A 12,638-nucleotide genomic window follows, 5' to 3' on the forward strand; every position below is an offset into this window, starting at 1 on the left:
AAGGTATCATCTGTAATTTTTTGTTCTGTTTTGTTTTAAACAATGAAGCACAATGATTATCACAACTTAAAATTCCCATGCTAGTGATACTCTATAGGGAGTACAGATAGGACAAAGAGAAAGAAAAAAAAAGCCAGGAAAACCACAGGGAAAAGCTTAAAAAACCCTTAAAAGCTTATCACATATATAAAATGCTTGTTTCTTCCTTTCAACTATTTTCCTGCTGTGATATTTACTTTTCCAAGGCAGACATGGTACATACTTTCTAAAAAAACTCACAGTCTTTCTTAAAAAAGGCAAAAGCTCTACTTTAAGCACAGTGCCAGAAGGTAGTCAAAGGTCTAGTTACAAACTTGTCTTTCAGCAATTGTGTATACTGACAAAAATACTGAAATTGAGAACTGCTCATATGCAGAGCATACTCATACACTTGCTGTCATAAAAATTATCAGAAAGACACCCACATTTTCAGACATCCATGTATGCACAAGTGTACTAGGATCCATGTATGCTCTGTGCTAGTATACTGAGCTTACTACTTAAGTGCTTTTATCTGTTTTCCTGCAAAGAGAAACTTATTCTAGCATATTCTAACTACAAGCATGAATCTTGCTTTAGATTCTTCAGCTATAAGCAACTGTTTGTCAGGGAAGACTGTTTAAGTCAGCAGCATAGCAACAGCAGAAAGAGTACCTAAGCTGAAGTCTGAAGTCGTCTTGTTGCCCAGAAGTTTCTCTGACAAAACACCCTACATTCTTTATTTTCAAAGTACTCTTCTCACCCCATTAATTTTCAAATAGGCCTGGGAATTGCTAATCCATATGCATTTACAGCTCTTAATATGAAGTAATTTGGAAGCCAAGTTTCAGAAAGATTAAAGCACTCCAGAACACGAGGCTGGTACAATCACAGCTCCTATCTCTTTTCCCATTAGTCTGTAATCTCTTACAGGCATTTCATCATGGCTATTAAATGAAGATATACACATTTTTTTGAGAAAATAGCCAAGGATCTTTAGTTCTGCTGAACCTGAATTTTACAGTTCCATCAGATAAACACAGAAACGATAAAGGAACTTTCTATCCATGGAAATGGATAGAATACTCAGCTTTATCTGAGTAAATGCAGGATTTCTCCCCTTTGTCTTTGAAGCTGACAAGACTTAGTGCAGTTTATTTAATATACTAGGAAGTTCAGCCTGGAAGTCAGAATAATTAAAATCTGGAGTTCAAGGAAAATATTCAAACTATCAAGGTCCCTCATGAAGGAACACGTTTCATGAAAATGTCATTCCATATTTTTCAAACATATTTCTCAAAGCAGTGTATGAATGTACACAGAAATAAGACTATGAAAACAATTTAGAAAAGCTTATAAGATAATGGTTTAAGCTCTCCACTTGCCCTCTCCACCATTTTTATTACAATTACTAGCAAAGGGTCATACAAAAAGGCTTCAGTGTTTTTTGATGTTCAATTGTGACTGTTTATAAAGGAGGAATAGCCAAAATCCCAGATTTTAAGAACTCTTCCACAATTTTTCAACACTTGAGTGTCAGTGTTCTCTACACAATCTCTCTAGCAAACTGATTCTTACACTTAGATTCAGTCCTCTGTAGCCATCGTATTCTGCTTCCCATATTCCCTAGTCAAGACACTTTCCCTATGCTCCCTCACTTCCTCCCTCCACTTCCTATTTAAGTTTGCTCCATTTTCATTTTGCAAGCTGTGCTCTTCCACCCCCTCCACCATCCTGAGTCCCCCACAAAGCTCCCTACTTCAGAACTCACACCTTGGGAAGTACAAACAGCAACTTCCAGCCAGCTGTCAGTCAGAAACATCCTCCAAAGGTCTGCACGCAACTTCGTAGGCAGTCTACAAAAAATGGAAGTGAGCTCTGCTTGCCAGACCAGCTCATTACTAAGGAAACACAAGGAAAGGTCATCTCAATGGAATACCATAACTGAGTGAATAAACTGAATCAGCAGGGCTGAAAGACACAATATTCCCCTGCATGCAGCAGGGCAGACATGCTGCAAACTCCGTTATTGTCCCTGCTATGATAAGAAAGGTAAAAGCTGCTCACCACTGCATGGAACCATTTCAAAAGACAAAGCTGAGACATAATCCAGCTATGCCTGAAAATACTCACAGGATACTTAATGTGTAATAAAACTTGAAGTAAAAGCAGGAGCAAGAATGATCTTGCTAGCCTTGAATGCTTTCTATCAGTGCCTCTTTTTTTCCCACTTGATAGATGCTCTGTCCTTGACAAGAAACTGTATTCCTTGGATTTGAGAAAAAATATTAACAGTATCTTTAGGAAACAGTCAGTGATTCCCCTGACCTCTTTAAAAAAACATACCAACAACAACCAGGGTTTAATAACACATCTCAATGCAAACTGCAACTGCTAGAGGAGTTTCCTTCATAATGTGATCATGTATCTCACTTGGTCAAAGACCCTGGATTTAGACAATCTACCTTCTTTCATTTGTGTTTGCTGTTTATTCACATTCCTATTTTCTGAACTGGCATTACCAAAAGCAGCTCTAGGACATTTTCAGTCATTTACCACAGTGAAGCCTGACAAAACATCCTGTTCAGGCTGTCCTTTAACTGGTGACTATTAAGAAGAATACTGAATTCGAGTAATTGACAAAAAATTTGACAGTATGATCAGCCAGACAGTTATCCTGTAAGCTGTATGTGCTTTCCACATAAATCTTGGATTTCTGCACCATTCCATCCATTTTAGAGACCTGGGCCCAAACTTTTTTGAGCTATATTAAAAATCATCATCAACAGAAACATTTGTTCCCATAAGCCTAAAATGCATTCATTCACATTTGCAGGATGGGCTCTATGACTAAACTTTGGGTTTAGGCTCAACTTCACAAGCAGCATGGATTCCTTCATCTAGTTGTGCTGTCACACTAGTTATGCTATCAAATCAAATTTGATTTGATAATCAGATTTTCCACTCTAATAACATCAGAAGAGTAAATATATGCACAGAGCTGTAACACTTTTACTAGTAGATTAAGATGGTATTGACACCATCCCACAGGCAAGAGAGCTGCATCCAGAAAGTCTTTTCTATCCCCCAACTGCACTTCCTAATAAAGTTAGATCATGATGCCACTGCATCCTGACTCAACTGAGAAAACATACAGCACCTAGCCTGGCCTGAGGTGCACTAAGGAAGGAATGTGAAGAATCCTAAATTCAAGACTAGCTTAAGGCAGACTCCTATAGAGATGTGTGTTGAGAAAACAAATAGCGTAGGACACAAGACTGAGGAGTAGAGGGAAAAGGCACCTTAGGCTGACATAATACATCTCTTCCCCACATGATGAAATTTGTGTTAATAGCACAGTTACACATCTAAGACCTAACTTTCACAGCAGCAGTGCATGGCACACACAGGAGTTGCTGCAGGCTGGAATTAGAGTTGCTGTGAGTGGCAGGAGGGAGCTATAGCTGTGTACCTGGGCATGTCTGTGTGGGAGACAAACCATTAAGATCCTTCAGTCTACTTCTCCTCCAAAACTTGACTTCAAAGATTTCCCCCAAACTCCATTGCTTCTAGTGCTACAAGCACACAAATAAAAAATGTAACACCAAGAGGATAATTCCTCACTGCAGTATCTAATTGTGCTTTTCAGAAGCTGAATGAAGCATTAAGCCATTTAGATCTGTGCTGTTCCTACAGCATATTTTAACACATTTAGTGGGTTATTCTCACTGTTACTTCTCTTCTTAAGTAAATTTACATAAACACTGCACTGCTCTTTCATTTTCCCTTTTTTAGATGCAGGTCACTATTTTTTTAAAAATAAAATATGGGTTGTTTAACAAGGTATGAAATAAAACTGTCACTCAGGAAACTTGAGTTTGGCTTTGGTTGCCAAAATAACTTATTTCCACTATAGCACTCCCTCTCAAAAGTAAACAGAGTCAGTTGTAAAATACATGAAAACAAACAAAATAACTACTGTGTCTTCAGTCAGCCAGCCAGATTTCAAATCAGAACCACTAGAGCCTGAAAAATTACTAAACCACGGAGATGTGTAATTATTTCCTAATAGTCTCCTAGAATCCGATTTTAAAACAATTCCCAAATTTAGAAAAAAATTAAAAAGAACATTCCTACAAGATGCAGAGAGAAAGAACCAGCTAGATTAAAAAAAAAAATTAATTTTACTGGTAAATTTACCCTTTTCCCCTCTGCACATTTGTTAATCAGTCATGGAATCCCAATTGTGGGAGGTCTAAAAGGTCAAATGTGCCCAGCTTTCAACTTCAAAGTGGGTATAATCACAAAAGCTTATGAGGAAGGACTAGTGGACAATCAGTGATCCCAGAACCTGAGCCTAAAGCTGCAGCAGAGAGTGCTCTGGCTGCTCCAACTGCCCCATTTACGTTCAAAGCAGAAGAACACATCCCAGGGAGACCCTAAAACCAAGTCTGTGCAAAACAAACAGAATCCTTAAGTATGATCTAGAGTGAGTGTCTCACAAACTATTATAGTCTCATATAAATACTATCTAGATCATTACAAACATATTCCTTTAATTCTGCCTCAACTAAGCAGTAAATTTGTTTCAATGAGTTCACATTCATCTTAAATAACTGAAATTTGTATTACAACTTAAAATAAACACCCACAACATTCATTAGAAATGTCTGAATTAACATTTAACATAGATTGTTTCCTGAGCCTTATATTTGGTATTTTATTCACTCTGGTAATTTAATGCCTCATTTTCTATGAGAAAAAGCTAAAACTATAGAAAATAAATACAGATTTTCAAAAAGAGTCAGAATAGACAAGGTGCTAAATAAGGCTTCCTTTAAATAATTTAATGTGCAGAATCAAAGTTCTGGAAGCAGAGGTTTCCCCACTTCCTGGTAGCTATCTGCCTGGCCTATGAGTATCAAAAAAACCTTGAAAAGCTAACCAATAAACAGAGAACATTTTGAAGTTTGCAACAATTGCTAAAGTATTTGCCAGAATGTGATGGGTTTATGCCTAATTAAACAGTGATTCATTTATTCACTCAAAGGAGAGTGACATTAAAGTGCATTTTAACCAACTCTTCTAAAAAATGACAAATAACCCCAGCTTCTCACTCAAGCTGCTGGCAGCAACAACCAGAAGAGCAGAAGCATCAAAGGCAAATGTGAAATAAATTAGAAGCATTAACTGAGATCCTGATCAGGTAATGCTTCACACAATTTGAACTAAAGACAAATTTGAGTAAGAGCTTTCTGTTAAGTCTAAGAACAATGGAAGAGGAAAACAAAACCAAGATCCACACAAAAACAGAGGACAAAAGAAACCTGAAATGGGTCAAGGCAATCAGAAGACCCTTTAGGCAGAATATAAGTAACAGCCGTTATGAACAGCATAAGCATCACATAGATATTTCTTAGCTTGTACACTGAAGCAGAAGTGTTGGTATCCACTACTGACCATGCTTCTTTCTGAAGAGTAAATGGATTTACACACCAGTTATTTAATTATTTAATATAAACCTAGCCAATATATTTTTTATGGACAAATACTTCCTAGGTGCAGACAGGAACTCAGAAGCAATTGAGTGCTGTTGTATGACACATAGGCCTGAGTTTCCATCTGTTGGAAGTCTGTCACACAAGCTATCCTTAATTATTGGCAAAGAAAGGTTATCCTCAGGAAAATATGCTCATAGTCTTTATGATAAAAACATGCTTTTCATATTTGTGTTGTTTGATCAAGTCATTAAGTCATGATGCTGCTTAGGTATTTCTACTACAACAAAAACAAAAAACAAACTGCTGGCATTTAAATCACTGCAAAGATCAATAATCATCATCATTTCTCCACTTCAATGCTTTCATTCCTCAACATCTCTGAGGCACTCCCACCCTTGCAAAGAGAATCAGGAGTAGAAGAAGAAGGCAAAGCTGGAATTGTGTCAGATTCTGGATTTCTGTGAGTTCACCTGACACAGATGAGCAGATACTGATAGAGAAGTTGCAACATTTCCTCCTTTCTTCTCCTTTTTATTTAGAATTATGGAAGTAGTTAGAGAGAGTGTATGTCTACCATATCTATAATAATGGAGACACAGATACAGCAGAAAATTTTTATATTACAGTGTTATTTGTCTCTGTGACCCCTGCACATTCAGGAAAAATACTTCAGGAATTTACAGGGTATGAAAGGAAGTTTCAGGAAGAGTAAGAAGAAAAAAACATCAACCATGTACTGGTAAAGAAAAGTTACAGACACAAAATTGAGTAGATTGTAATGTAAATTCAGTATTAAATATAAATTCAGAATTTAAAGGGTTTTTTTCTGTTGTTATTTTTGATGTTTTATCTTTCTCAAAATAAACAATGCAACCCCACTTAAGATGCACATTCATTCTCTCTGAAACTATTTCCTCCTTGAGATTTTATCTCAGTAGAAATATGCTTACTGGCTGAAAGAGTAAAAGATTAAGGAACACACAAGTCCAGGAGGAAAAAAGAGAGCACCCAAGCCTATTTACCAAATTGCAAATAGATGTCACTAAAATAAAAACTAAGCAATGCTAGTGATAAAAAGCAGTTTTGTTTTACTGACTGCTGATTTAGGGAGAAAAATGCACACCCAGAGGGGAAATACTTCTCCTGCTATTATTAACAAAAGCACAGTAACATGCAGATACACACAAATATTTGAGTTGCCAATAAAAAGCACTTAAGAAACAAACTGAAGCAGCATAGATATAAAATACAAATAGAGAGGTAAGAGACAGCTGGTGTTTACAACTAAAAACACTAAACATTTAATGTTTCGAGAAGTTATAAATTACCTTCCGAAGCAAGCCCACAACTTTCTTCACAAAGAATTTTTTGTGCCCTACCCACTTTCAAATACAAAGGTGACCCACAAATATAAAACTGGAGATAGAAATTTAGTGTAAAGTCCTTGTCCAAAGAATCACCAACTAAATAGGTAAGGAAACAGAAAAGTTATTTTTGTAAGAGCTACACTGCAGAGCAAGGACAGGATGCTGTTTCAGAAAATCCATTAAAGCATACTGTGTGTACTAAAGACTGAACTCAGATTTCACCCTTTTCAAGTAGATAAAAAGTTTCCCCATGGCAGCAAACACCAGTAGAGGACATGCTTGAAGAACAAGATAATTCCAGGATTAAGGTTGAAAAAAAACCCTAACAAAAACAAACCATACCACCTTTGTGTGTAAACAGTGTATTTCACCAATAATTTCAATTTCGTTTTTATCAATATTGCTCTAATCCCTGAGAAGAGTTATTTTATGAAGACATCCAAAAGTACAGTCACGAGTGAGAGGTAGCTCATTATGGACTCATGTTACACAGGACTTTCCAAGTCTGATCTATGGCTCCTGACTGCATCATAACATACTTGACTTGCATCTATCTGTCTCAAAATCTGACACACAAAAATACAGCACATGAGAGCAAACAATACATTTACAGACTATAATTTAAGATATGAATAGTCTTTCTTGTGTCCAAGAGATTACTTTCCTCTTTGCTTGCATATTTCTGTACAGATCTCTGAATCTGTACAGCTCTCTTTCATATGATGAGCTAAAAAACCAAAATACAGCAGTAATCAAAAGATCCAATATACTTGTGCTTCAAAAGATGTTAAACCTTCAGCTGCACTGCAGTAAATGAAGAGGTCTTTGCTGCTGGACAGACAGAACTAGAAATTAAAGAGAAGTCAATAGAAGTTCTCATATTTATTTATCTACTCTTTAACATACCAAAAACATTTGCTTAATTTCTTGGAACTTGTGGGATGGATGATCCTAATTACTGGCTTTATAAACAAATACAAATTCTGGTATGAAAACAAAAACACTATCAGGAAAAACCACCCAAAACATTTCTCAGAAAATGGGAGAATACTGAAAGAAACTTGCTTAATTTGAAATAAGGATTTTTCTCTCTGTTACAAATACAAATCTTTTTACTACTCATTTCAGTAGACCAGGGCTGCTTTCTCCCTTCTCCCTCTTTGCTATATCCAAATGCTTTGACTCTTGCTTTTACACATAAAGGCACAAGAAAATACTTAAAAATCAGAAGACTTGTTTTTTTCACTCTTTTGCCATAACATTCAGAAAAACTAGCACATACACAAAGTCATTTTCACTGGTAGCACTGTCAGACATCTGATCAGATCTCTGCCAAGAGAGACTGAATACTTTCCTTGGAAGTTACTTTGACCTGAGAGATCAAAGCCCCGGGCAACCCCACCTGAATTCAGTGTTGGACACATTTTCTGCAGGAATTTGTACCAGATGACCTTAGGAAGTTCTATCTGAATTACTCTCTGAAAGTGCAGCCCTTGGCTCCAAACCTGGATGACAACACGAGTATTCCCCTGGAATTTAATTTTCATTTCCCATTGCCTTTCTAGATCTACCTATTGTTTCTTAAATCCTGTAAGATCTTTCAAGTTTCCTTTTGTTCTTCATTTGCATGTCTGCACTTGCCATCCTGGATTTTTAGCTAAGGCTTCCAGAAATTACAACAGAAATAAAATAAAAACTGACGTAAAAACTAAGAAAATTACTGAATATCAAGCTCCAGTTTAAGGACTAAAAAGTAAAGATTTACTTGAATGACAACAATAATTTTTACTTTCCTAGTAGTTAGGAAAAACAAATGGAAAGACTAACACCTAATGTGATTCACTAAATAGGCATAGCAGGTCTATATATATTTCCCAGATTATTGGAATGCTCATGAATGAAAGGATTGTTGGAGAATGTGGAAGGAGAAAAAAACCCAGCAAAATAAAATTTAATTTTTAAGAGACTAGCTAGATGTATACTGATAAGAGGAAGGAAAGGAATAATTTCCAACTACCAGTATTCAGATAATGCAACTGTCAAGAGAAACAGCCATTAAATTCTACTAGAGAGGAGAAAAATCATTTTGCTAAACTGGGCATCTATTTAATGCAGATATTCTCTTAGCTACTAGTTACTCTTTGCCAAGATAAAACCAGGCATAACTCACCAACTAAACTCTCAGAGTAACTTGCGGCATATCCTTCACCTAACATGCCAAGATGGAAAAAGCAGCCAGAGCTGCCTGCATCACTTTACAATTACCTAATCTCACAGGCACAGCACTCTTTTTACTGCTTTTCTCCTATGATAAAGCCTGCTGGTATCTCTGCAGGTGAGCTGTGGACATGGGTGGGTTGCTGTAAGAGAACTGAAGGAGCAGGAGTTGGTTAGGCAGGAGAAACGGGCAATCTGAATAACGTGAGCAATGCTCCCCACTCCCGCTGCCATGCTGCTTACGAGGTCAGTGCGAGGAGCCTCCTGGTAGTCTGCAGAGAGGCAGGCCAGGGCAGAGCTCCTGGTGCCGCTGCCGTCGGCGGGCGGGCGCGCGGGCTGCGCGAACTGCCGGAACGTGGCGCTCTTGGGAGTCCAGCGGAACAGGTTGATCGACTCGCGAACGCAACGCTCAATGTCAATCTCTGCAAGGGATTGCAAGGAAAAGCAAGAAATTCAAGAGCAAAACATCAGTCAAGCCAAGTAACCAAACTACGACATTGCTAAATATATATACGCCCATCTACACCTTTGTCTCTCTGTCCCTTGCTCAAAGCAAATGCGGATTTCAAAAGCATTTTCCTGCTCAAAAAGAAAACACTCCAAGTTTTTTTATTAAAAACTAGCAAAGACATTTTAAGAATGAATACGAACTGTTTAAGGGAAGTGTATCAGAACTTAACCAATGCAAAGTCAGGACAATAATTGAAACCTAGTCGTTGTAACGCATTGTAAAGTCTTTACAAGTCAAACTACTGACTATTCAATGCAAATTTGTGCCGTTCATCAAAAGTAGACTTCATACAGTGTACAGACATCAGGATTTTTGGATCAACTGAGTGTCTCATTTGTCAGTTAAATCCTACTAACAGCCAGATTGAAAGCTTTCATCTACTGAAGTTTGTACAGACTGACATTTTGACAAAGCTACACGCTATCTATTTGCTGGAAAACAGGGGTTTTCAACATTAATTTGAGCTTGACTGAAAACATAATGGATTGTTTTAGAGATTTTAGAGAATTTTTTTAAACAAACAAATAATACAGTCCCAAATCCAACCAGACATTCCCAGTGAAACATCCCAGCTGAAAGAGTGGAGTGCCATTGTGACAATATTGTTACACAACTTGAAAGGAAAACTGACACCTATCAAAAGAGAAGCATCCTAAAATAAGATGTGGTCAATTAAAAAGTAGGAAGCTACACTGAAATAGGTATGTAAAAGGAAAAAAAGCAAACCTGTTGGAAATACATTTTTTGCAACATTAAGCATCCCGCTTGTATATATCTTCTAACGAGATGTAATATAAAAGACATTTACTTTTTTACCACTATAAAAGGACTAGTTTTGCACCTCCTGTATGTGGTCTCATGAAGAGCAAAAATTATCCTAGCTTGCATTTCATGACAAAACTGGTCTAGTGTGACAGACAAACAGCAGGGATATCAGCACTTTTTGTGTCTGTACCAAGATCTTGTATGATTCATTACAACAGTCAAAATTTAGATTAAAGCATCAGCTTCTATGAAGAAAACTGAGGCATTGAAGCCAGGCTTTATCTGTAGATCTCAAACAGATTTGATGCACTGCCATCAATCACTCATTGCCATCAGCGGATTTGATGCCTTGCCATCAATCTGGGAGCTACTCCAGAAATCTCAGTCATTAGCAGGGTGGTGAGCAGAAGAAGCTGAACTTGAAGCCTGGGGCAGAATAATCTAGTTGGATGAGATTATTGACTGTTTAAAATCTGGAAGATGTGATCTATTACTTTTCCATTCAAAAAGCTTTCCGTGTTCAGGTAGGATACAATCTGCAGCAGATGCTTTAATTCCATTGATGACAGGATGCTAATGTGCTAACTTGCTTCTAAAATTCTGAGAAGTCTGAGAGTAGAGCTGTGGCTTACCCAATTTTAATTCTAGCTCTAAAAACCTCTTTGTGGATGTGTGAAAGTAAATCACAATTTTCCCTGACAATATCAGGTTCCCTAGCTGCTTGGGATAATATCCCAAGTGTCACAGATAAATGGACTACATGATGTCTCAACAGTGGCTAACAATTTCTCATTTCACTTATACTATAATAGAAGGCTGTTATTCAGCATCATTCCCAAGGAAAATACACACAACTGGAGAATTTTACACAATCTCTTAATTCAGGTAAAGAGAGGAGATGCCTTCCACTGGTTATTTTTCCTCAAGCTCAGAAAACACCCCAAAGCACCATCATTACAGTTGCACTTTTTTCCACATTTCTGAAAACTCATTTTATTTATAAAAAGTTGAGAATTTAAGTTCAAGACTGTAGTACATTCATAGTGGGACCATGGTTTCTTTTTTTGTTTTGGTTTTGTTTGGGGTTTTTTGTTTTTTAAAGAGACTGCTGGAATTGAGTTATAAGACCCATTTCCTGAGATTCTTAGCTAGGGAAACATTAGTAGTACTTCTATACTAAATGATATGAATGCAGAATTGAGCTAGTAAAAAAAAAATTGGAACAACAATAATTAATAGCATGAGAAGCATTTGGCAGTGAGAGGGTATAATAGCCAACATATATCTGAAATTGAAAACAGAACTGGGGGGTGGAATAGGAACACTGTTTGCAGTAAAGCTATAAAAAAGCTCAAAGGAGAAATTGAGACTGACAGTGTTAAACACTGAAACAGGTCAAAATATTTTTCCTAGAAACAAGCTTTGTAATTTCAAAAGAAATCCATTTCAGAGAACTGGAAAAAAGTCTTGGCCACTGGAACAGGCTTCCCAGGGGAGTGGTCACAGCACCAAAGTTGATAGAGTTCAAGCAGCATTTGAACAATGCTCTCAGGCACATGGTGTGACTTTTGGGGTATCCTGTGCAGGGCCAGGAGATGGACTCAATGATCCTTGTGATCCCTTCCAACTGTGTGCGTGTTTGTAAAAAACATAACCAGTTCCCACACATCAGGGTGTAAGTGAAAAATGTAGGAGACTGGTGTTCTGTGATTTTGGAATGCTTGGTTTTTTATTTCTTCTAAGCAGCATTTCAGGAGGACAGTGGGCACGGCAGAAAATGAAACTCCATGGAACAAGAGAGAACTTTCAATGGTTTGTGGGGGAAGCCATCTAAAGCCTAAAACAAATTCACAGGCTGTCAGTTAAAAGCCTAAAATAAATTCACAGGCTGTCAATTAATTCATCTGCTTCTCAGTTATGCAAAATAAAAACTACAACAAGGCAATTCTGGTTTCCACAAGTAACAATAATAAAGCCCCACAGCCACAATAAAATGTCCCCCAACAATGTGCAAATCATAGGCACATGCTTGGGAACAGTCAACATCTAGCACATCTAGCATAAGGGAGGCAAGACTATGGGTGGTGAAAGAATTCACTCAGAGAATTTACTCACATTCTTTTGAAAAAAACAATTACTTTCAGCATATTGGAGATTAAGACTACATGAAACTGGTATAAATATTTACAGAATATTTATTAGTCACATTGCATGAACAGGCTTCACACTTGAGCAGCCTTCAAGCCCTTCTTCATCATT

General features: G+C 37.3%; 1 protein-coding gene across 1 annotated transcript in view; it reads right to left on the reverse strand.

The window, feature by feature from the left end:
- TBCK (TBC1 domain containing kinase) overlaps positions 1–12,638 on the reverse strand; it is an 88,432-nt gene that overhangs the window by 18,121 nt on the left and 57,673 nt on the right. The window contains exon 23 of the mRNA XM_054293682.1: positions 9,347–9,525. Coding sequence (XP_054149657.1) covers positions 9,347–9,525 — 179 coding nt within the window. The remainder of the gene's footprint in view (positions 1–9,346; positions 9,526–12,638) is intronic.

Source organism: Melozone crissalis, unplaced genomic scaffold, assembly GCF_028551555.1.
Source record: "Melozone crissalis strain CALT ecotype California unplaced genomic scaffold, PUWL_Pcris_2 ptg000006l_1, whole genome shotgun sequence".
Lineage (NCBI taxonomy): Eukaryota > Metazoa > Chordata > Aves > Passeriformes > Passerellidae > Melozone > Melozone crissalis.